General features: G+C 45.2%; 1 protein-coding gene across 2 annotated transcripts in view; it reads left to right on the top strand.

Moving 5' to 3' along the window:
* LOC144505230 (slit homolog 3 protein-like) overlaps positions 1-25884 on the top strand; it is a 678283-nt gene extending 652399 nt beyond the window's left edge. For both annotated transcript variants that reach the window (XM_078231240.1, XM_078231241.1), the window contains 3 exons: positions 15448-15733; positions 17972-18177; positions 21399-25884. In XM_078231240.1, the coding sequence (XP_078087366.1) occupies positions 15448-15733; positions 17972-18177; positions 21399-21640 (734 nt within the window). In that variant the 3' untranslated portion in view covers positions 21641-25884. The remainder of the gene's footprint in view (positions 1-15447; positions 15734-17971; positions 18178-21398) is intronic.
* The last annotated feature ends 497 nt before the right edge of the window (positions 25885-26381 follow it).

The following is a 26381-nucleotide window of genomic DNA, read 5'->3' on the forward strand; positions in this document are numbered from 1 at the left end:
TATGTTCCTATTCATGGCTCTCTGCTTCCGTTCATCACTCAGTGTATTCTCATTCATTGCTTAATTTGTCCCCACTCATTGCTCAGTGTGTTCCCATTCATTGCTCAGTGTGTTCCCATTCGTTGCTCAGTGTGTTCCCATTCGTTGCTCAGTGTGTTCCCATTCATTGCTCAGTGTGTTCCCATTCGTTGCTCAATGTGTTCCCATTCGTTGCTCAGTGTGTTCCCATTCGTTGCTCAGTGTGTTCCCATTCGTTGCTCAGTGTGTTCCCATTTATTGTTCAGTGTGTTCCCTCTCATTGCTCAGTGTGTTCTCATTCATTACTCGTTCTTCCTATTGATGTGCCCCTGCTTCCTTTCATTGCTCAGTGTGTTCCCATGCATTTCTCAATGTGTTCCCATTCATTGCCAAGTGTGTTCTCATTCATTGTTCTATGTTCTTCTTCATGGCTTTCTGCTCCCTTTCATGGCTCAGTGTGTTCTCATTCATTGCTTAATGTGTTCCCCTTATTGCCCAGCGTGTTCCCCTTATTGCCCAGTGTGTTCCCCTTATTGCTCAGTGTGTTCCCCTTATTGCTCGGTGTGTTCCCCTTATTGCCCAGCGTGTTCCCCTTATTGCCCAGTGTGTTCCCCTTATTGCTCAGTGTGTTCCCCTTATTGACCAGCGTGTTCCCCTTATTGCCCAGTGTGTTCCCATTCATTTCCCTGTGTGTTCCCATTCTTTGCCCAGTGTGTTCCCATTCTTTGCCCAGTGTGTTCCCATTCTTTGCCCAGTGTGTTCCCATTCTTTGCCCAGTGTGTTCCCATTCTTTGCCCAGTGTGTCCCATTCTTTACTCAGTGTGTTCCCATTCATTCCTCCAAGTTCCTATTCATGGCAGTCTGCTCCCTCTCATTGCTCAGTGTGTTCCCATTCATTGCTCAGTGTGTTCCCATTCGTTGCTCAGTGTGTTCCCATTCGTTGCTCAGTGTGTTCCCATTCGTTGCTCAGTGTGTTCCCATTCGTTGCTCAGTGTTTCCCATTCATTGCTCAGTGTGTTCCCATTCATTGCTCAGTGTGTTGCCATTCATTGCTCAGTGTGTTGCCATTCGTTGCTCAGTGTGTTCCCATTCATTGCTCAGTTCGTCCCCTCTCATTGCTCAGTGTGTTCCCATTCGTTGCTCAGTGTGTTCCCATTCGTTGCTAAGTGTGTTCCCATTCGTTGCTCAGTGTGTTCCCATTCGTTGCTCAGTGTGTTCCCATTCGTTGCTCAGTGTGTTCCCATTCATTGCTCAGTGTGTTCCCATTCATTGCTCAGTGTGTTGCCATTCATTGCTCAGTGTGTTGCCATTCGTTGCTCAGTGTGTTCCCATTCATTGCTCAGTTCGTCCCCTCTCATTGCTCAGTGTGTTCCCATTCGTTGCTCAGTGTGTTCCCATTCGTTGCTCAGTGTCTTCCCATTCGTTGCTCAGTGTGTTCCCATTCGTTGCTCAGTGTGTTCCCATTCGTTGCTCAGTGTGTTCCCATTCATTGCTCAGTGTGTTCCCATTCATTGCTCAGTGTGTTGCCATTCGTTGCTCAGTGTGTTCCCATTCATTGCTCAGTTCGTCCCCTCTCATTGCTCAGTGTGTTCCCATTCGTTGCTCAGTGTGTTCCCATTCACTGCTCAGTGTGTTCCCATTCATTGCTTAGTGTGTTCTCATTCATTACTCGATGTTCCTATTTAGGGGTCCATGCTTTCTTTCATTGCTCAGTGCATTCCCATTCATTGCTCAGTGTGTTCCCATTCGTTGCTCAGTGTGTCCCCATTCGTTGCTCGGTGTGTTCCCATTTGTTGCTCTGTGTGTTCTCATTCGTTGCCAAGTGTGTCCTCATTCATTGTTCTATGTTCTTATTCATGGCTCTCTGATCCCTTTCATGGCTCAGTGTGTTCTCATTCATTGCTTAATGTGTCCCCATTCATTGCTCAGTGTCTTCCCGTTCATTGCGCAGTGTATTCCCCTTATTGCTCAGTGTGTTCCTCTTATTGCTCACTGTGCTCCCCTATTTGCAAAGTGTGTACCCTTTATTGCCCAATGTGTTCCCATTCATTGCCCAGTGTGTTCCCATTCATTGCCCAGTGTGTTCCCATTCATTGCCCAGTGTGTTCCCATTCATTGCCCAGTGTGTACCCATTCATTGCCCAGTGTGTTCCCATTCATTGCCCAGTGTGTTCCCATTCATTGCCCAGTGTGTTCCCATTCTTTGCTCAGTGTGTTCCCATTCTTTCCTCAGTTGTTCCCATTCTTTGCTCAGTGTGTTCGCATTCTTTAGAACATTAGAACAGTAGAACATTACAGCGCAGTACAGACCCTTCAGCCCTTGATGTTGCGCCGACCTGTGAAACCTATCTAAATCCTATCTAACCTCCACTATTCCAATATCATCCATATGTTTATTCAATGACCATTTAAATGCCCTTAATTTTGGCAAGTCCACTACTTTTGCAGGCAGGGCATTCCACACCCTTACTACTCTCTGAGTAAAGAACCTACCTCTGACATCTGTTCTATATCTCTCACCCCTCAATTTAAAACTATGTCCCCTCGTGCTAGCCATCACCATCCGAGGAAAAAGGCTCTCACTGTCCACCCTATCTAATCCTCTGATCATCTTGTATGCCTCGATGAAGTCACTTCTTAACCTTCTTCTCTCTAACGAAAACAGCCTCAAGTCCCTCAGCCTTTCCTCATAAGACCTTCCCACCATACCAGGCAACATCCTGGTACATCTCCTCTGCACCCTTTCCAATGCTTCCACATCCTTCCTATAATGCGGCGACCAGAACTGTATGCAATACTCCAAGTGCGGCCGCACCAGAGTTTTGTACAGCTGCAACATGACCTCATGGCTCTGAAACTCAATCCCTCTACCAATAAAAGCTAACAGAATGTACGCCTTCTTAACAACCCTATCAACCTGGGTGCCAACTTTCAGGGATCTATGCACATGGACACCGTGATCTCTCTGCTCATCCACACTACCAAGTATCTTACCATTAGCCCAGTACTCTGTATTCCTGTTACTCATTCCAAAGTGAATCACCTCACACTTTTCCATATTAAACTCCATTTGCCACCTCTCAGCCCAGCTCTGCAGCTTATCTATGTCCCTCTGTAACCTGTAACATCCTTCTGCACTGTCCACAACTCCACCAACTTTAGTGTCATCCGCAAATTTACTAACCCATCCTTCTACGGCCTCATCCAGGTCATTTATAAAAATGACAAACAGCAGTGGCCCCAAAACAGATCCTTGCGGTACACCACTAGAACACCAGGATGAACATTTCGCATCAACCACCACCCTCTGTCTTCTTACAGCTAGCCAATTTCTGATCCAAACCGCTAAATCACCCTCAATCCCGTGCCTCCGTATTTCCTGCAATAGCCTACCATGGGGAACCTTATCAGATGCTTTACTGAAATCCGTATACACCACATCAACTGCTTTACCCTTATCCACCTCTTTGGTCACCTTCTCAAAGAACTCAATAAGGTTTGTGAGGCATGTCCTACCCTTCACAAAACCATGTTGACTATCCCTAATCAAATTATTCTTTTCTAGATGATTATAAATCCTATCTCTTATAATCCTTTCCAAAACTTTGCCCACAACACAAGTAAGGCTCACTGGTCTATAATTACCAGTGTTGTCTCTACTCCCCTTCTTGAACAAGGGGACAACATTTGCTATCCTCTAGTCTTCTGGCACGATTCCTGTAGACAATGACGACATAAAGATCAAAGCCAAAGGCTCTGCAATCTCCTCCCTGGCCTCCCAGAGCATCCTGGGATAAATCCCATCTGGCCCAGGGGACTTATCTATTTTCACACTTTCCAGAATTGCTAACACCTCCTCCTTATGAACCTCAATCCCGTCTAGTCTAATCGTCTGTATCTCAGTATTCTCCTCGACAACATTGTCTTTTTCCTGTGTGAACACTGACGAAAAATATTCATTTAGCGCCTCTCCTATCTCTTCGGACTCCACGCACAACTTCCCACTACTGTCCTTGACTGGCCTTAATCTTACCCTCGTCATTCTTTTATTCCTGACATACCTATAGAAAGCTTTAGGGTTTTCCTTGATCCTACCTGCCAAAGACTTCTCATGCCCCCTCCTTGCTCTTCTTAGCTCTCTCTTTAGGTCCTTCCTGGCTAACTTGTAACTCTCAAGCGCCCTAACTGAGCCTTCACGTCTCATGTTTACATAAGTCTCCTCCTTCCTCTTCACAAGAGATTCAACTTCTTTAGTAAACCACGGTTCCCTCGCTCGACCACTTCCTCCCTGCCTGACAGGTACATACTTATCAAGGACACGCAGTAGCTGTTCCTTGAACAAGCTCCACATTTCAATTGTGCCCATCCCCTGCAGTTTCCTTCCACATCCTATGCATCCTAAATCTCGCCTAATCGCATCATAATTTCCTTTCCCCCAGTGTGTTCTCAACCCTCGCAAAGTGTGTTCTCATCCATCGCTCAGTGTGTTCCCATTCATCGCTCAGTGTGTTCCCATTCATCGCTCAGTGTGTTCCCATTCATCGCTCAGTGTGTTCCCATTCATCGCTCAGTGTGTTCCCATTCATCGCTCAGTGTGTTCCCATTCATCGCTCAGTGTGTTCCCATTCATCGCTCAGTGTGTTCCCATTCGTTGCTCAACGTGTTCCCATTCATTGCTTAGTGGGTTCCCATTCGTTGCTCAGTTTGTTCCCATTCGTTGCACAGTGGGTTCCCATTCGTTGCACAGTGGGTTCCCATTCGTTGCACAGTGGGTTCCCATTCACTGCACAGTGGGTTCCCATTCGTTGCACAGTGGGTTCCCATTCATTGCACAGTGGGTTCCCATTCGTTGCTCAGTGGGTTCCCTTTCATTGTTCAGTCATTTTCCACTCTTTGCTCAGTGTGTTCTAATTCACTGTTTATTGTATTCCCATTCATTGCTCAGTGTTTTTGCATTCATTGCTCAGTGTGTTTCAATTGTTTCCTAAGTGTGTTCCTATTTGTTGCTCAGTGCGACCTCATTTATGCCTCAGTGTGTTCCCGTTCATTGCTCGGTGTGTTGCCATTCATTGCTCAGTGTGTTGCCGTTCATTGCTCGGTGTGTTGCCGTTCATTGCTCCTTGGGTGCTCAATCATTGTGCTGTATTCCCATTCATTGTTCAGCGTGTTCATATTCATTGCTCAGTGTGTTCCCATTCGTTGCTCAACGTGTTCCCATTCATTGCTTAGTGGGTTCCCATTCGCTACACAGCGTGTTCCCATTCGCTACACTGCGTGTTCCCAGTCGCTACACAGCGTGTTCCCATTCGCTACACAGTGGGTTCCCATTCGCTACACAGCGTGTTCCCATTCGCTACACAGTGTGTTCCCATTCGCTACACAGTGAGTTTCCATTCACTACAGTGTGTTCCCATTCGCTACACAGTGTGTTCCCATTCGCTACACAGTGTGTTCCCATTCGCTAGACAGTGTGTTCCCATTCGCTAGACAGTGTGTTCCCATTCGCTAGACAGTGTGTTCCCATTCGCTAGACAGTGTGTTCCCATTCGCTAGACAGTGTGTTCCCATTCGCTACACTGTGTGTTCCCATTCGCTACACTGTGTATTCCCATTCGTAGCACTGTGTGTTCCCATTCGTAGCACTGTGTGTTCCCATTAATTGGTCTGTGTTCCCATTAATTGCTCACAGTTCCCATTAATTGGTCAGTGCGTTCCCATTCATGCCACGGCGCATTATCATTCTTGGCACGGTGCGTTCTCATTCTTGGCACAGTGCGTTCCCATTCGTTGCACGGTAGGCTCCCATTTGTTGCACAGCGTGTTCCCATTCGTTGCTCAGTGTGTTCCCGTTCATTGCTCAGTGTGTTCCCATTCATTGCTCAGTGTGTTCCCAGTCGTTGCTCAGTGTGATCCCAGTCGGTGTTCAGTGTGTTCCCATTCGTTGCTCAGTGGGTTCCCATTCGTTGCTCAATGGGTTCCCATTCATTGCACAGTGGGTTCCCATTCGTTGCTCAGTGGGTTCCCATTCATTGTTCAGTCCCTTTCCACTCTTTGCTCAGTGTGTTCTAATTCACTGTTTATTGTATTCCCATTCATTGCTCAGTGTGTTTCAATTGTTTCCTAAGTGTGTTCCTGTTTGTTGGTCAGTGCGGCCTCATTTATGCCTCGGTGTGTTCCCGTTCGTTGCTCAGTGTGTTCCCTTTCGTTGCACAGTGTATTCCCATCCATTACACTGTGTTCCCATTCATTGCACAGTGTGTTCCCATTCGTTGCTCAGTGTGTTCCCATTCATTGCACAGTGTGTTCCCATTCGTTGCTCAGTGTGTTCTCTTTCATTGCTCAGTGTGTTCCCATTCGTTGCTCAGTGTGTTCCCACTCATTGCACAGTGTGTTCCCATCCATTACACTGTGTTCCCATCCATTACACTGTGTTCCCATCCATTACACTGTGTTCCCATCCATTACACTGTGTTCCCATCCATTACACTGTGTTCCCATTCATTGCTCAGTGTGTTCCCAGTCGTTGCTCAGTGTGATCCCAGTCGGTGTTCAGTGTGTTCCCATTCGTTGCTCAGTGGGTTCCCATTCGTTGCTCAATGGGTTCCCATTCATTGCACAGTGGGTTCCCATTCATTGCACAGTGGGTTCCCATTCATTGCTCAATGGGTTCCCATTCATTGCACAGTGGGCTCCCCTTCGTTGCTCAGTGGGTTCCCATTCATTGCACAGTGGGTTCCCATTTGTTGCTCAGTGGGTTCCCATTCATTGCTCAGTGGGCTCCCATTCATTGCTCAGTGGGTTCCCATTCATTGCACAGTGGGTTCCCATTCATTGCTCAGTTTGTTCCCAATCATTGCTCAATGTGTTCCCATTCATTGTTCAGTCCCTTTCCACTCTTTGCTCAGTGTGTTCTAATTCACTGTTTATTGTATTCCCATTCATTGCTCAGTGTTTTTGCATTCATTGCTCAGTGTGTTTCAATTGTTTCCTAAGTGTGTTCCTGTTTGTTGCTCAGTGCGGCCTCATTTATACCTCGGTGTGTTCCCGTTCGTTGCTCAGTGTGTTCCCTTTCGTTGCACAGTGTATTCCCATCCATTACACTGTGTTCCCATTCATTGCACAGTGTGTTCCCATTCATTGCACAGTGTGTTCCCATTCGTTGCTCAGTGTGTTCTCATTCATTGCTCAGTGTGTTCCCACTCATTGCACAGTGTGTTCCCATCCATTACACTGTGTTCCCATCCATTACACTGTGTTCCCATCCATTACACTGTGTTCCCATCCATTACACTGTGTTCCCATCCATTACACTGTGTTCCCATCCATTACACTGTGTTCCCATTCATTGCACAGTGTTTTCCCATTCATTGCTCAGTGTGATCCCACTCGTTGCTCAGTGTGTTCCCATTCATTGTACAGTGTTTTCCCATTCATTGCACAGTGTGTTCCCATTCTTGCTCAGTGTGTTCCCATTCGTTGCATAGTGCGTTCACACTTGTTGCTCAGTGCGTTCACACTCGTTGCTCAGTGTGTTCCCACTCGTTGCTCAGTGTGTTCCCACTCGTTGCTCAGTGTGTTCCCACTCATTGCACAGCGTGTTCCCACTCGTTGCAGAGTGCGTTCCCACTCGTTCCACAGTGCGTTCCCACTCGTTGCACAGTGCGTTCCCACTCGTTGCTCAGCGTCTTCCCATTCGTGGCTCAGCGTCTTCCCATTCGTGGCTCAGCGTCTTCCCATTCGTGGCTCAGCGTCTTACCATTCGTGGCTCAGCGTCTTCCCATTCGTTGCTCAGCGTGTTCCCATTCGTGGTTCAGTGTGTTCCCATTCGTGGTTTAGTGTGTTCCCAGTCATTGCTCAGCGTGTTCCCATTCATTGCTCACTGTGTTTCCATTCATTGCTCTGTTTGTTTCCATTCATTGCTCAGTGTGTTCCCATTCATTGCTCAGTGTGTTCCCATTCATTGCTCAGTGTGTTCTCATTCATTGCTCAGTGTTCCCATTCGTTGCTCAGTGTGTTCTCATTCATTGCTCATTGTGTTCCCATTCATTGCTCAGCGTGTTCCCATTCATTGCCCAGTGTGTTCTCATTCATTGCTCAGTGTGTTCTCATTCATTGCTCAGTGTGTTCTCATTCATTGCTCAGTGTGTTCCCATTCATTGCTCAGTGTGTTCCCATTCATTGCTCAGTGTGTTCTCATTCATTGCTCAGTGTGTTCTCATTCATTGCTCAGTGTGTTCCCATTCATTGCGCAGTGTGTTCCCATTCATTGCTCAGTGTCTTCCCATTCATTGCTCAGTGTTTTCCCATTCGTTGCTCAGTGTGTTCCCAGTTGTTGCTCAGTGTGTTCCCATTCATTGCTCAGTGTGTCCCCATTCGTTGCTCAGTGTGTCCCCATTCGTTGCTCAGTGTGTTCCCATTCGTTGCTCAGTGTGTTCCCATTCGTTGCTCAGTGTGTTCCCATTCATTGCTCAGTGTGTTCCCATTCATTGCTCAGTGTCTTCCCATTCGTGGCTCAGCGTCTTCCCATTCGTGGCTCAGCGTCTTACCATTCGTGGCTCAGCGTCTTCCCATTCGTTGCTCAGCGTGTTCCCATTCGTGGTTCAGTGTGTTCCCATTCGTGGTTCAGTGTGTTCCCATTCGTGGTTTAGTGTGTTCCCAGTCATTGCTCAGCGTGTTCCCATTCATTGCTCACTGTGTTTCCATTCATTGCTCTGTTTGTTTCCATTCATTGCTCAGTGTGTTCCCATTCATTGCTCAGTGTGTTCCCATTCATTGCTCAGTGTGTTCTTATTCATTGCTCAGTGTTCCCATTCGTTGCTCAGTGTGTTCTCATTCATTGCTCATTGTGTTCCCATTCATTGCTCAGCGTGTTCCCATTCATTGCCCAGTGTGCTCTCATTCATTGCTCAGTGTGTTCTCATTCATTGCTCAGTGTGTTCTCATTCATTGCTCAGTGTGTTCCCATTCATTGCTCAGTGTGTTCTCATTCATTGCTCAGTGTGTTCTCATTCATTGCTCAGTGTGTTCCCATTCATTGCGCAGTGTGTTCCCATTCATTGCTCAGTGTCTTCCCATTCATTGCTCAGTGTTTTCCCATTCGTTGCTCAGTGTGTTCCCAGTTGTTGCTCAGTGTGTTCCCATTCATTGCTCAGTGTGTCCCCATTCGTTGCTCAGTGTGTCCCCATTCGTTGCTCAGTGTGTTCCCATTCGTTGCTCAGTGTGTTCCCATTCGTTGCTCAGTGTGTTCCCATTCATTGCTCAGTGTGTTCCCATTCGTTGCTCAGTGTGTCCCCATTCGTTGCTCAGTGTGTTCCCATTCGTTGCTCAGTGTGTTCCCATTCGTTGCTCAATGTGTTCCCATTCGTTGCTCAGTGTGTTCCCATTCGTTGCACAGTGTGTTCCCATTTGTTGCACAGTGTGTTCCCATTTGTTGCACAGTGTGTTCCCATTTGTTGCACAGTGTGTTCCCAGTTGTTGCACAGTGTGTTCCCAGTTGTTGCACAGTGTGTTCCCAGTTGTTGCACAGTGTGTTCCCAGTTGTTGCACAGTGTGTTCCCAGTTGTTGCACAGTGTGTTCCTATTCATCGCTCAGTGTGTTCCCATTCATTGCTCAGCGTGTTCCCATTCATTGTTCAGTGTGTTTTCATTCCAATGCTCACCATATTCCAATCCATTGCTTGTTATGTTCTCATTCCTTTCTTTCATTTATGAGATGCGGCTGTCACTTGCTGGGCCAGCATTTATTGTCCATCCCTAATTGCCCTTGAGAAGGTGGCATTGAGCTGCTTTCCTGACATGCTGCAGTCCATGTGTTGTGGGTATACCCACAGTGCTTTTAGGGAGGGAATTCCAGGAATTTGACCCAGCGGCCGTGGAGGAATGGCGATTTCTTTCCAATTCAACACGGTGAGTGGCTTATCCGGGACCTTCCACATGGTGGTGTTCCCATTTATCTGCTGCCCTTCTCCCTCTAGGTGGTAGTGGTAATGAGTTTGGAACTTGCTCTCTAAGGAGCCATGATGAGTTCCTGCAGTCCATCTTGTAGAATACATACACTGCTACCAGTGTGCATTGAGGTGGTGGGAATTATTGTTTGTAGAAGGGATGCCAATTAAGTAGCCTGCTTTCTCGTGGATGGTGTTAGGCTTCATCCTGGATGGTGTCATGTCTCTTGAGTGTTCTTGGAGCTGCACCCATCCTGGCAAGGGAACAGTATTCAGTCACTTTCCTGACTTATGTTTTCTCCATGGTAGACAGGCTTTGAGGGGTCAGGAGGTGAGTTACTTGCCACAGGATTGCTCACCTCAGACCTGCTCTTTTAGCTCTACCGTTTATGTGGCTAGTCCAGTTCAGTTTCTGGTCAATGATAATCCTCCAGGATGTTGAGAGAGGGGATTCAATGATGGTGATGCCGCTGAATGTCAAGCGGCGATAGTTAGATTCTCTCTTGTTGGGATGGTTATTGACTGGCACTTATGTGGTATAAATATTACTTGCCACTTGTCAGCCCAAACCTGGATATTGTCTAGGTCTTGTTGCGTTTGGACTAGGACTGCTTCAGAATCTGAGTAGTCGCGAATAGTGCTGAACATTGTGCAGTCAATTAGCGATAACCAGTTCTTACCTTCTGATGGAAGAAAATTCATTGATGAAGCAGCTGAAGAAGCAGCCTAGGATACTACCTTGAGGAACTCCTGCAGTGATGTCCTGTAGCTGAGATGATTGACCTCCAACCACCACAACTATCTCTCTTTGTGCTACGTATGGCTCCAACCAACAGAGAGGTTTTCCCATGATTCTCATTGACTCCAGTTTTGCTCGAGCTCCTTGATACCACGCTTGGTCAAGTGCTGCCTTGATGCCAAGGACAGTCTCTCTCCCCTCACCTCTGGGGTTCAGCTCTTTAGTCCATGTTTGAACCAAGGCTGTAATGTGATCAGGAGCTGAATGGCCCTGATGGCACCCACACTGAACATATTGAGCAGGTTATTGTTGAGTAAGCGCCGTTTGATAGTGCTGCTGATGACCCTTTCCATCACGTTACTGATGATAGGTACATAGGAATTAGGAGCAGAAGTAGGCAAATTCAACCGTAGAGCCTGCTCCGCCATTCAGACAGATCATGGCTGATCTCTCCCTGGTCTCAAATCCACCTCCCACCTGTTCCCCTTATCCCCTTATCACTTTTTAAATTAGAAATATATATATCTCCTTCTTGAAACCATTCAACGATTCAGACTCCACCGCGATATGGGGCAGCAAGTTTCACAAACTCACCACCCTCTGCAAGAAATAGTTCCTCCTCATCTGTGTTAAATCTACCGCCTTGCAACCTATAGCTGTGACTCTCTTGTTCTAGATTGTCCCTTAAAGGGAAACATTTGCTCTACATTTACTTTATCAATCCCTTTTAAAATTTTATATTCCTCAATCAGACCCCCCTCACCCTTCTAAACCCCAGTAAGTATAAGCTCAAACTGTTTAATGTCTCCTCATGCATCAACACTTTTATTTCCAGAATCAATCTGGTGAGCCTCCGCTGAATTGCCTTCAATGCCACTACATCCTTCTTCAAATAAGGAAAAAGCTGGACAAAATGCTCCAACTGCAACAATACTCCTCTCCTCTTATACTCCAGTCCCTTTGCAATAAACAGCAACATCCCATTTGCCTTTTTTATTATATGCTGCACCTACATACCGACTTTCTTCGATTCATGAACATAGACATCTAGATCCCTCTGGCTGGATGCATTTTGAATCTGCTTTCCATTTAGGTAATAATTTACCTTTCAATTTTTTTGCCAAAATGGATAACCTCTCACTTAGTCGCATGAAACTCCATCTGCCAGATTTTGGCCCATTCTCCTAGCCTGTTTATTTCTGTCTGTAGAATCTTTATATCCTCTTTACTGCCTGCTTTCCCACCTATTTTAATATCATCCGCAAATTTTGCTATGTTGCACTCTGTCCCTGCTTGCAGATCATTTATCTAGATTGTACACAGATGAGGATTGGGGACTGACCCTGCGGCACCCCGCTAGTTACATTTTGCCAGCCAAAGAAGGACCCATTTATCCCGACCCTCTGCTATGTGTCAGTCAGCCAATCCTCAATACAATCCAGTACTCTACCGCAAATTGCCTACAATCTCTCTTTTGGATGATAGAGTAGACTGATGAGTCAGTAATTGGCCAGCTTGGAGTAGTACTGCTTTTGTGTACAGGTCAGCCCTGGGAGGTTTTCCACATTGCTGGTTAGATGACAGTGCTGTAGGTGTAATGGAACAGTTTGGCCAGGAGTGTGGCAAGTTCTGAAGCACAAGACTTCGGTACTATGGCCGTAATATTATCAGGGCCCATAGCCTTTTCATTATTCAGTGCCTTCAGTCATTTTCTAGATATTAGGTGAGATGAACCAAATTAGCTCATGATTGTCATTGCTCAGTGTGTTCCCATTCATTGCTCATTGTAGCATAGAATTGCAACAGTGCAGAAGGAGGCCATTCAGCCCATCGAGTCTGCACAGACTCTTCGACAGAGCATTTTACCCAGGCCAACCCCCTCGCCATATCCCTGCAAACCTACATATTTACCCTGCCAATCCCCCTAATAAATAAGTATTGATTGCTCTGTCTGTTCCCATTCACTGCTCAGTGTCTTCCCAGTCATTGCTCAGTGTGTTCCCACGCATTGCTCAGTGTGTTCCCATTCACTGCTCAGTGTCTTCCCAGTCGTTGCTGAGTGTGTTCCCATTCACTGCTCAGTGTCTTCCCAGTCGTTGCTGAGTGTGTTCCCAGTCGTTGCTCAGTGTCTTCCCAGTCGTTGCTGAGTGTGTTCCCAGTCGTTGCTCAGTGTCTTCCCAGTCGTTGCTGAGTGTGTTCCCAGTCGTTGCTGAGTGTGTTCCCAGTCGTTGCTCAGTGTGTTCCCAGTCATTGCTCAGTGTGTTCCCAGTCGTTGCTCAGTGTGTTCCCATTCATTGCTCAGTGTGTTCCCGTTCATTGCTCAGTGTGTTCCCATTCGTTGCTCAGTGTGTTCCCATTCATTGCTCAGTTTGTTCCCGTTCATTGCTCAGTGTGTTCCCATTCGTTGCTCAGTGTCTTCCCAGTCGTTGCTGAGTGTGTTCCCAGTCGTTGCTGAGTGTGTTCCCAGTCATTGCTGAGTGTGTTCCCAGTCGTTGCTCAGTGTGTTCCCATTCATTGCTCAGTGTGTTCCCGTTCATTGCTCAGTGTGTTCCCATTCATTGCTCAGTGTGTTCCCAGTCATTGCTCAGTGTGTTCCCAGTCGCTGCTCAGTGTGTTCCCATTCATTGCTCAGTGTGTTCCCGTTCATTGCTCAGTGTGTTCCCAGTCGTTGCTCAGTGTGTTCCCATTCGTTGCTCAGTGTGTTCTCATTCATTGCTCAGTGTCTTCCTATTCATTGCTCACAGTGTTATCACTCATTGATCTGTGATCTCACTAATTGCTCAGTGCTTTAGAATCGATTGGTCAGTGTGTTTCCCTTCATTAATCAGTGGATTCTCCATCATTGCTCAGTCTATTTCCATTCTTTGCTCAGTGTGTCTCAGTTCTGTGTTCAGTGCGTTCGCATTCATTTCTCTGTGTTCCCATTTATTGTTCTGTGTGTTCCCACTCATTGCTCAGCATGTTCTCATTGATTACAAACTGTTTTCACTCATTGCTCAGTATGCTCGGTTCATTGCTCAGTGTCTGATCAATCACTGGCAATGGGTTCTTGTTCATTGCCCTGTGTGTTCCCATTCATTTCCCAGTGTGTGCCCAGTCGTTGCTGAGTGTGTTCCCGTTCATTGCTGAGTGTGTTCCCAGTCATTGCTCAGTGTGTTCCTATTCATTGCTCAGTGTGTTCCTATTCATTGCTCAGTGTGTTCCCAGTCGTTGCTGAGTGTGTTCCCAATCGTTGCTGAGTGTGTTCCCAGTCGTTGCTGAGTGTGTTCCCAGTCGTTGCTGAGTGTGTTCCCAGTCGTTGCTGAGTGCGTTCCCAGTCGTTGATGAGTGTGTTCCCAGTCATTACTGAGTGTGTTCCCAGTCAGTGCTGAGTGTGTTCCCAGTCGTTGCTGAGTGTGTTCCCAGTCGTTGCTGAGTGTGTTCCCAGTCGTTGCTGAGTGTGTTCCCGTTCATTGCTCAGTGTGTTCCCAGTCATTGCTCAGTGTGTTCCCAGTCATTGCTCAGTGTGTTCCCATTCATTGCTCAGTGTGTTCCTATTCATTGCTCAGTGGGTTCCCAGTCGTTGCTGAGTGTGTTCCCAGTCGTTGCTGAGTGTGTTCCCGTTCATTGCTCAGTGTGTTCCCAGTCATTGCTCAGTGTGTTCCTATTCATTGCTCAGTGTGTTCCTATTCATTGCTCAGTGTGTTCCCAGTCGTTGCTGAGTGTGTTCCCAATCGTTGCTGAGTGTGTTCCCAGTCGTTGCGGAGTGCGTTCCCAGTCATTGATGAGTGTGTTCCCAGTCATTACTGAGTGTGTTCCCAGTCATTGATGAGTGTGTTCCCAGTCGTTGCTGAGTGTGTTCCCAGTCGTTGCTGAGTGTGTTCCCAGTCGTTGCTGAGTGTGTTCCCAGTCGTTGCTGAGTGTGTTCCCAGTCATTACTGAGTGTGTTCCCAGTCATTGCTCAGTGTGTTCCTATTCATTGCTCAGTGTGTTCCCAGTCGTTGCTGAGTGTGTTCCCAGTCGTTGCTGAGTGTGTTCCCAGTCGTTGCTGAGTGTGTTCCCAGTCGTTGCTGAGTGTGTTCCCAGTCGTTGCTGAGTGTGTTCCCAGTCGTTGCTGAGTGTGTTCCCAGTCGTTGCTGAGTGTGTTCCCAGTCGTTGCTGAGTGTGTTCCCAGTCGTTGCTGAGTGTGTTCCCAGTCGTTGCTCAGTGTGTTCCCAGTCGTTGCTGAGTGTGTTCCCAGTCGTTGCTCAGTGTGTTCCCATTCATGGCTCAGTGTGTTCCCATTCATGGCTCAGTGTCTTCCCATTCATGGCTCTGTGTGTTCCCATCCATCGCCCAGTGTGTTCCCATCCATCGCCCAGTGTGTTCCCATCCATCGCCCAGTGTGTTCCCATCCATCGCCCAGTGTGTTCCCATCCATCGCTCAGTGTGTTCCTATCCATCGCTCAGTGTGTTCCTATCCAGCGCTCAGTGTGTTCCTATCCAGCGCTCAGTGTGTTCCTATCCATCGCTCAGTGTGTTCCTATCCATCGCTCAGTGTGTTCCCAATCATTGCGGCATTCTCTCAATATGGTACGGAAGTGCCCAGCTAGATTACATGCTCAAATCTCTGCTGAGTTATTTAAACCCATGCGCCCTGGCTCAAACCTGACAGTTACCTCGTGTGCCAAGGCTGATGTCTTAACTACCGACAATCGGTTTTGAAAAGTGGTCAGATGATGACATGAGTTCTATTTCTTTGATTGTACCAATTGTTTGTCATTAAAGGGATACCCCCTGTCACAGGAGTGGCAGGACTCCGCCAGGGACCTGAACGGAATCTCAATGGCTTTCACGGTTGCATTCACGATGTGCGAATCAATAATGAGCTGCAGGACTTCAGGAGCTTGCCACAAATGCCTCTTGGTGTCTCTCCAGGGTGCAGGTCCTGCAACATTTGCAAACATGGCATATGCCACTCCGTCGATCACTCCAGTATTACATGCGACTGCCATATTGGCTGGACAGGGCCTCTGTGTGATCAGGAAACCCATGATCTCTGTACCAATAACAAGTAAGTAGAAGGTTTTATGGGTCCTTTGCAATTGTGCAAAGAGGCTACATTTTGTGTGGGAATTGGATACTGGTGTAACACAATGATTTGGATTAATTCCCCATTAAAATAGGGAAGGCATGAGCTGGTCTGCTTGTTTCCCAGGCTTCAGTTCAAGTTATGTTCAAGTTATTTTTTTTATTTTAAAAATCGCACTTTCTACTTTTGGCCAACAGATGACGATACTATAGCAATTTCTTTTAACAAGCAAGTCGACAGACAACAGCGCCATCTGCTGTGGGTAGATTCCTGCCCTTTTCAACAGGAAAATGACCTGGTCCCCTGGCCATCCATTCTCAGTAAGAAGTCTCACAACACCAGGTTAAAGTCCAACAGGTTTATTTGGTAGCAAATACCATAAGCTTTCGGAGCACTGCTCCTTCGTCAGATGGAGTGGAAATGTGCTCTCAAACAGTGCACAGACACAGAAATCAAGTTACAGAATACTAATTAGAATGCGAATCTCTACAGCCAGCCAGGTCTTAAAGGTACAATGTGGGTGGAGGGAGCATTCAACACAGGTTAAAGAGATGTGTATTGTCTCCAGACCGAACAGCTAGTGAGATTCTGCAAGACCAAGGGGAAAGCTGTGGGGGTTACTGATAATGTGACATAAATCCAACATCTCGGTTTAGGCCGTCCTCATGTGTGCGGAACTTGGCTATCAGTTTCTGCTCAGCGACTCTGCGCTGTCGTGTGTCGTGAAGGCCGCCTTGGAGAACGCTTACCTGAAGATCCAAGGCTGAATGCCCATGACTGCTGAAGTGCTACCCCACAGGAAGAGAACAGTCTTGCCTGGTGATTGTCGAGCGGTGTTCATTCATCCGTTGTCGTAGCGTCTGCATGATTTCCCCAATGTACCATGCCTCGGGACATCCTTTCCTGCAGCGTATCAGGTAGACAACGTTGGCCGAGTTGCAAGAGTAGGTACCGTGTACCTGGTAGATGGTGTTCTCACGTGAGATGATGGCATCCGTGTCGATGATCCGGCACGTCTTGCAGAGGTTGCTGTCGCAGGGTTGTGTGGTGTCGTGGTCACTGTTCTCCTGAAGGCTGGGTAGTTTGCTGCGGACAATGGTCTGTTTGAGGTTGCGTGGTTGTTTGAAGGCAAGAAGTGGGGGTGTGGGGATGGCCTTGGCGAGATGTTTGTCTTCATCAATGACATGTTGAAGGCTCCGGAGGAGATGCCGTAGCTTCTCCGCTCCGGGGAAGTACTGGACGACGAAGGGTACTCTGTCCATTCTCCTGGCATAAGTCATGCGGGAGAGTCTTCTCTTTGCCAGGCCGAAGAGCCTTAGCATGCTCAATCTTTCCTGATGTTCGCAGCCTCTCAACTTTGGAAACAGTCTGGTAATTCCTTTCTGCACTGTCTGGTTAATCTGCGCTTCCTGCAATTCCTCAACATCTTTGTTGTAGTACCAACAATTTGCATTGATGTAGCACCTTTAACGTTGTGAAACAAGCCAAAGCATTAGATAGGAGGATTATCAAACAAAATGCAACACAATGTCACAGCCAGCCACCAAAATCTTGGTCGAAGACAAAAGTTGTAAGCCGTGTCTTAAATGAGGAAAGAGAGCAAGAAAGGCAGGGAGTTAAGGGAGAGAAATCTTGAGCGAAAGACACGGCTGGCTGCCAGTGGACATTGAGGAGCGCTGATAACCCAGGGGATTGGAGGAGAATTCAGAAATAACCAACCACACCCTGCTCATGGTGATCTGTGTTTAATAGATTAACAGTGCCCTCCTGCTTTTGTACCCTATTCTTTGAGAATATAAAGCAGTTTGAAATCTTTATGACCATATGAACTTTTGTTGCCACTTTCAGAGATTTGTAAGTTCACATATCCACTGCGCTGCTCTTATCCTCACTTGGTGTTATTTTATTAAGGAATTCATCAAGTTTGGTTGAATGTGACTTTTTTTAAGTTATACCCTTCAGCTCTGGATGTTTGTTATCCAAATCAAAGATTCTAGCATCCTTCCTACTTTTGACATTAAGCTAACTGATCGTTTCACTGGAATGGTTCAATACAATCCATATACCGGATACTGACCGACTTATAATTGAGAATCTCCAATACATATGTTTAATGACAGTTCAGTAACATACAATTTTAGTTAGATATGAGAATGCTGTCAGATATTTTTGCAGGGGTCCTGGCTTTCCTGTGGTGACTTTCCTTCTATCCCCTTCCAGATGCGTTCATGGGACGTGTGCAGCATCCGACTCCACATACCGCTGTGTGTGCAAGGAAGGTTACGTTGGCAGGCTGTGTGACAAGGGCCAGCAAATGAACAATTGCCAGAATCTGCGGTGTGACCACGGCCGCTGTAAGATCTCTGGGCAGGGAGAGCCGTACTGTGAGTGTGATACCAACTTTACAGGAGAAACCTGCCAAACAGGTAAACAAAGAAAATGGTCTTGAATCTAAAAGCTGGCTCACCTTGGCTGGAAGCTTGTGGAGGCAATGGAGGGTTTTGAACACCGGCTGGAGAGTCAGCGAGACCACAGTGTGACCCCTTTCTCAGAAGTCCTGCTTCATCTTGTGCCAATCAGGGACTTGACAGGCCAGAGGCTGGCCGACCCTCGTTCAGAGGCTTGGATCTCTTCTGTACTCAGCAGTGCCACAAATAAGGCTGCTGCTGGTATGTCACCCGTCCGAAGCCTTGGATTTAAGAGGGACCCAGGGATGGGGGAGTTCTGCTGGGAAGGGAAAATCGTGGGGGTGGTGGTAGAGGTCAGCAGTAAGGACAGTGGGATGGCTCTTAAAGGATACCCCTTCCCTACGCCAGGTTTCTCTATCTCGCATTGAGTGCCTTACAATAAGCGCCACCCCACCCATATCACACTCCCCAGGAACCTGACCTGTTTGATTGTCGCACTGCCTGCGTGGTGAACCTCCCAGCCACCACTGGGTTAATATTGGCAGCAGTGGAATGAGGCATTAATTGTCCACTTACGGGCCCACATTGGCGGTGTGGTGGAAAAACCGCCCACAGGCCTTAATCGGGATGGAGGTGGGAAGAAGGAAGGGTCCCCACCCTCACCTGATTAAATGCTCCCCTTTAACCAAACTCACCATGGGAAAGAACATGGGATATTCTCTCCTTTCTGGTGAATTGGCTTGAGCCCCATATTGTGTTAAAGCCAGTTTCTTATTATTAATATTTGCAAAACAAAAACAAACATATATCCCAAAATCTCATGTCATTAACCATTACTTGACTGACTAGACTGTAAACTGGCTCAGTAATTAAGGAAAGAGAGTCTAGTATTTGGTTGGACATTAGTCTCTATGAAGAGCTTCAATGAAGGGGAGGACTCAGTCTATAATCCACATGCAGCCTTTAAGGATGATAGCACATTGAGAGTGCAGGGTCAGTAATTGTCAGGGGAGGCGATGGCTTAGTGGTGTTATTGCTAGAATATTAATCCAGAAACGCAGCTAATGTTCTGGGGACCCGGGTTCGAATCCCACCACGGCAGATGGTGGAATTTGAATTCATTAAAAATAAATCTGGAATTAAGAATCTACTGATGACCGTGAAACCATTGTCAATTGTTGGAAAAACCCATCTGGTTCACTAATTTCCTTCAGGGAAGGAAATCTGCTGTCTGCCATAGGTCTGGCCTACATGTGACTCCAGAGCCACAGCAATGTGATTGACTCTCAACTGCCCTCGGGCAACTAGGGATGGGCATTAAATGCTGGCCCAGCCAGCGACACCCATGTCCAGTTCTTTGTGACCTTTTATGACTTTGCAGACATACACTATTCTGCAAACATTGCCTTGTATTTATCCAGATAAAAATGCACTTGCCAATCATTGTAATTTGTCAAGATCCCTTAAATGTATCAAAGAACAATATTGGCAAGACTGATACCAGAACTGAGAGATATAACTATAGGAAAGACTGAACAATCTGAGGCTCTTTCTGCAGGAAAGCGAAGGCTGAGAGACACTCTTTAAAATTATTAACGGGTTCTGATGGGGTAATATAGAGAAGATGTTTCTACTTGCAGGCAAGACCAGAAAAGACCCAGAAAAAGGGGTCATATGTGAGTAATAAATTCAGGAAATTTTTCTTAACGAAGGAATATTTAAAATGGCCTTTCAAATGTTAAAAGGTTGCAGGAGGTTCCACTAACACCAAACGCTGGCTAGTTTTCCTGTGATAGTGTAGGGTGGTGTGGTACAGTCTCGCAAACAGCCAAAGTGAGAGTCACTTTCCTGCCACCACTATTCCTACTGCACTCCACCCCATCCTTTGCCCTGACACCTCAATGTGGGGATTAAATTTAAATGCCAGCTTCATCCTCCGGTGTGCTCAGAAAAACTCTTTTGTTTCTGGCATTGTTAAGGTGCACATGGCATATATTTGGTAAATGGTGCCAGTTGCCAATTCTGCTGGAAGAAATCAAGGTAAGGTTCTGGAGAGAGGCTCCTGAAGAATTTTATGACTCATCCTTCTAAGTTAGGCCAGAAGACTGCTGTACGTTGATGGGTAAACCCCTGATCTGCTGCTTTGATTATGAAGTCTAAAATGTCTAACATGAGCTGGGGAATTCTTCACTGCCACAGCTGGGACAGAGATTGTTGTGAGCTGCACATCCAATTCGAGATGTTGCCATGACCAAAGCAACTATATAAAAAGTTAATAGAGCTGGAACAAACTACCTGGCAACAAAAATGTGCAAACAGTGACAGTCGGAGAAGACTCACTGGTCTATCCAATCGACCCGGACAACTGCATTGTCTAATTCATCATGACATACACATTCCCCAGCCCACATCTGAAAATCTGGGAATCTCCTGGTGGAGGCAAGAAACCAGAGAAAAAAATAATACAGGGATAAAAATCTGGAAAATTCCTCTCCCGTCTCTTAGATGATTGCAACTATCCAGGAGACCTCTCTAGCCTTGATCATTCTGGTATTTACCCTTTTTGTATGAGGTGAACAAAAGAACTAGGAGTAGGCAAGTCAAGCCTACTCCGCCATTCAATACGATCACGGCTAATCTCATCTTGGCCTCATCTCCACCTACCTGCTTGCTCCCCATAACCCTTCATTCCGCTACTGATTAAAACCTTATCTGTCTCCGCCTTAAATTTGTTTAGTGTTCCAGCATCCACTGCACTCTGGGATAGAGAATTCCTATTCATTTCTGTTTTAAATCTGCCACCCCTTAGCCTAAAACTATGGGCTCTTGTTTGAGAATATCTAACAAAGGGAAGCATCCACTCTACGGCCTGGTCTTACCGGCACGGCCGCCTGAGGCTCTTAAAATCGCGCCCAATGGGGAATGCCGTCTGCAACCCTCGCCCATCCCGATTTTGGGGCGGCAGTGCTGGTAAAATCAGGGCCTTCGTCTACCCTGTCAATCTCCTTTAACATCTTATATATCTCAGTTAGATCTCTGTCTCTTGAGAATGAATTCAGCAAATTAGCAGTCAACGCCAAAGCCATTTCCATAGATCCAGTATTTTATGGGAAAAGAACCACCTCCTAACCTAGTTCTTGCCTTGAGATTATGATCCCTGGTCCTCACTAATCTACTTGTTTGAAGCGGAACAGCTACACAAACAATCTAGCTACAGACTTCTCTCTTTTGTTTTGCAGAGCTCCTTTGTCAGAAAGAAATGGTCCGGGAGGTCTACCGCAAACAGCAAGGATATGCCTCATGCCAGACCACAGTTAAAGTCCCCCGATTGGAATGCAAGGGGAGTTGCGGCAATGGAGAGTGCTGTGTGCCACTGCGTAGCAAGCGACGGAAATACGTCTTCCAATGTACGGACGGCTCCTCATTTGTGGAAGATGTAGAGCGAGTTGTTGACTGCGGCTGTGGGAATTGTTCCTTGTAGGGACCCGAGGCAGGAAGTGAAGGCTTAACAACAGCATGCACCTGCAACAACTATTGGACCCTTTAACTCTCATAGTGGACCAAAAGAAATGGAAATATATTGTAAGATAACAAATAGAACCTATTTTTATTATTAAAAAAGGACTATTTTCTTCAGTTATTACTAAATATATCACCTCCCTGGGTATGTATATCATACTGTGTTCCCTTTGCAAGATTTTGTTTTAACCATTTTATTAATCTAACAAAGGAATTCTGGGAAAGCTTGCTCAATTGGTTGTTGTGAAAGTATTTGAAGGGCCTGTTACATTGACTATCAAAGGCAAATTTCCCACTTAAGATGTTCTGAACTTATGAAGAAGTTGAAACCTGACAACATCTGAAATATCAAGAGGACCATCACCAAAAACCAATTGACTCTTGAGTTTACTGTAGCAACCGTTACCTGTTCTGGTCTCTGCGTTAAAGTACCAAATGAACTGATCCGCTTTTGTCATACGAATAACACAGTGTAATCAGTACTCTCCAGATATCTAATAACTTGCTGGCCTGGATTTTGCAGTTGTAATAATGGTTAAATTGTTGGCATTCACCAACATTACTCCTCTGAAACTGACAGCAGCTTACGACATCCATGCTTGTGCAGTTAAATAAGGAAATCCAGAAGTTGTTGTCAGTGATTCTATGCTTCTCCATAGGTGACTATATTGTCTTTCCCACAGACTGCATTACTTAGAAATTATTGAACTGATGCAAACTTCCACTTTTACACTATTAGTCTTACTGTAAAAACCCTTTAAAAAGTTCCAACCTTTGAGGTGTAACTGAATTATTAACTGCTTTTTAAAGTTAACAATTACTGCTAAACAATCTCCCTGTCCCCGAAAAACAGATTTTTCATTTGTGACCATCAAATTTCACAATTATGATAAAAAATTAGACATTTTAAAAATATTTTTTGGAAGTTTATGATATTTCAGCTTCCACCTTGATCCTGTGTGTATGTCCCAAACTTTATGTTCTGTAAAATAATATTAAAAATGAAGCATAATCAGTGCTTTTAAATTCCTGATTTGCTGTCCGTGAGAATTCTTCATTGTGATTGGCTTTATACCCTGCATGATTATATCACTGTTCACAATTATATCTCTGTTGCTGGAAATTCTCCTGAATTGGCGCCATAATTAACTTAATCTTGGTAGAGATTAAATCCACACAATAGAGATCACTCAATCTTTAGAGACAGCTTTTTTTCAAGGTAACAAGTACTGTTGCTTCGCTGTTAATCGCAAAATCCAGGCCAATGTTAACAATAACAGTGTAAAACACACGGTAGATATCCAATAATATGAAAACAGTGTAGAACATGCTATAGATATCCAATAACATGCACAGTGTAGAACAGATTGTAGATACCCAATAACACACACAGCGTAAAGCACATGACAAATACCCAACTGTATGCACAGTGTAGAGGACATTGTAGATACCGAATAACATGTACACAGTGTAGAGTACATTGTAGATACCCAATAATGTTGAAGATAGGGTACAGATTCCCAGTAACCACCAGTAGCCTTGGCAGAATGTAAAATACGATAATGGCACCCAATTCCATGCCAGCAACATGAACGCTGTATAGCATATTGTAGATACACAATATTGTATTGATACAATGTGGAATGCACTTCTGGTACCTCGGTATAGTGTAGAGTACAATGCAGATATCCAATACCAGATTTGTAAAAGCTTCTGCAGTTCCCAAACAGACTGCTGGGTTCAGTATCTTACTTGGTCTTACAACACTAAAGTTTATGCTAAAAACCTCCAGAGATTCAAAGCAGAACAAATCAGGAAATAAGGAACATAAACTCAAAGAGGACTGCATCTGAACATTGGCTGCAGTTTGCACATTCTTGTATTGGGGACTATCTTTGTGCAAGTTCAAACAGCACCTGAGAAGTGCTTGCTAATTCTCCCAATACTATTTAATCAACAGCTTTTCATCTCTGACATGCATGATTAAATGTCTAGACCTCAAGACTCCTGTCACAGCTCACAGGTGGTCTTCAAGCAGATGGTATTGCTCTTTTATCCATTAGAAAGTGTTACCAGACATTAGATCAGACTGCTAAGGAAATGCTTATAAAACTCTTAATTTTGATGCACATACTACAGAAGGAGATTACACAACATCCACACTGAAGTTGGGTTTGAATTCCTCAACTCTACACACTGAAGCAATGTAAAACTGGACTACATTGTGTGATGTCTGAGCTATTTATTGATTTTCTGTCTCCCGTTGCCCTCCCCCAAGGTGTCTGATATCTCAAATGTCTCCCATGTGCCCAACCTTCTTCCTATTAATCTACTCTTGAGGATTTGACTATCTGACATTTAAGTTTTCAGGAGATGAAGATTTATTGTTTGTCCTGTACAATTTGGCTGTTTGAGCCAATGATTTAGAAAATGTTGGGCCTAAATATATAAGAGGGAGAGGTGCACACCAAGAAGTACATGAAACAATTAGGTTTTGTGCAAAAAAAGACTAATTGGTAACAAGGAAGAAGGATTAAAGTGGAAGGAATACTTTTTCCATTTTGCCATATACCTGTATTTTTGATTTCTTACAGGATTCCTGTTCATAGCCTTCCATTAAATGGAAGGACAAACTAGAGTTCTCCATGTCTGGGTGCAGTGGTGGTACATGATTAGTCAGTAGAGAGACCATTACTTTCAGGGCCTGAAGCTCTCTTGTCAATTGATTACCATTAACATTAGGTACCACAAACTTCCTATGGTCGATTCTGTTCACGTAGAGCCACATCTGTCATGGAGTACTGCATGTGTGGAACTGTGGATTTCTCCACTCCCCTCTTAATAATAATAAATAAACTTAAGGGAGCAAGCAAATGACTGCTATGTTGACCTAACAATTCAGTCAATACCTGCAGCACTTAACATAGTGCCTTACATTTAGCCCATTATCTGTAGTATTTACCCAAAATGCCTAACAACTGTTCCATTTTTGCTGCATTGACCTAAGTGCCTTCCCATCAACTCTGCCTTATAGCTTAACCTGAAGGTCTTACAGGAACCCAATGCCTTATACTTTAGCCTAAAGGTCTTCCAGTCAACTCAATGCCTTATCTCTTAACCTGAAGGTCTTACAGGATCCCAATGCCTTATACTTTAGTCTAAAGGTCTTCCAGTCAACCCAATGCCTTATACCTTAAATTGGCTGTCTTGCAATCTATCAAATGTCTCTCCCTTAACCTGAAGACTTTATAGTCAACCTAATACCTACTGTATTAAGGGCACTACAATCAACTTAATGCCTTATATATTAACTTGAGGACCTTACAGTTAATTGAGTCCCTAAAAATTAACCTGAAGGTCATACAGTTAATCCAATGCCTCATACATACTTTGAGGGCCTTACAGTTTACCCAATGCCTTACACATTAACCTAAAGGCTGCCAAATCAGTAAAATGCTTTAAATGTTAACCTGAGTACTTTTGTGCAAAGCAGTCAGAATACTCTGAGGGGCATCTATGGTTCATTGTACACTCATTCTGTAGCACTGAAGGATAGTGTACTAATCAGAGGGAACCCAACGTCTATTGCATTAAACTGATTGCCAATTGGATTAGCAATGAATCCTTTACATGTCAATCCAGTACTTGCATCTACTCATAATGATTGGCAAATCTGTGTGAAAGGATCTAAAAGTTCAATGGCACATAATAAGTCCACACCTTTCCATCACTTTCACAAGCACTGAGTATTGTCTTATGGCTTACACACCAAAGGGAAATGAGGTGGGGTTTGGCACATATTTCTTAATGGCTGTCAAGCATCAAAATGTTTACAAGCTTCAAACATAATAGCGTCCATTCTATACTTTATATGGAAGTCTAGATAAAATGTGTTGCAAAAACATGAAAGCGCAACTATAATAGATAGAAAACAACTCCAGTTTTCTTGGACTTTGACCCCGATATACTATTTGTGTGCAGTAACATATAAAGGCAGCCTGCCACAGCAGTGTTACTGCAGGAAGTCCCGACTCCAATTCCCTCTCTTTGATAAGGTGTACAAGGAAATAAGCCTCTGAGCAGTTTACAACTTACAGGTGCTTAACCCTTTATTCCTTGTTTTACAAAAATATGTACATTTTAATGTTATATATTTTGTGAAATGCTACGTCTTGTACAAAACAATAAATTGAAAGTGTTTGCACCAAAACAATGGACGTAAAATCATTTCATTTTGGTTTAGGTCAACTTTAAGCTGGAAAAATTTGAAGGTTGAGTATAATCCTTATCAATTTAAACTGTACTCATTCCATATTAAGTATGTAATGTACCGCAATGAGCTTGTACTGGTTCAGTAGTTATTCTGCATTAAGCATCAACATTTTGCTATTGAGCTGGGGGTTGGGATGCCACGGTGGCACTGCTGCCTCACAGCGCCAGGGACCCGGGTTCAATTTTGGCCTCGGATCACTGTCTGTGTGGAGTTCGCACATTCGTCTCGTGTTTGCGTGGGTTTCCTCCGGGTGCTCCAGTTTCCTCCCACAGTCCAAAGATGTGTGGGCCGGTCCGATGGTAGTGGGTTATCGTTGATATTTGCTTACAAAGTCAGTTACAGATTTCCAAAGATGTGTGTGTTAGGTTGGTTGGCCATGCTAAATTTACCCTAATGTTCGGAGATTAGTAGGGTTAATACGTGGGGTTAC

The sequence above is a fragment of the Mustelus asterias genome, chromosome 16 (assembly GCF_964213995.1).
Source record: "Mustelus asterias chromosome 16, sMusAst1.hap1.1, whole genome shotgun sequence".
NCBI classification, from domain to species: Eukaryota; Metazoa; Chordata; class Chondrichthyes; order Carcharhiniformes; family Triakidae; genus Mustelus; species Mustelus asterias.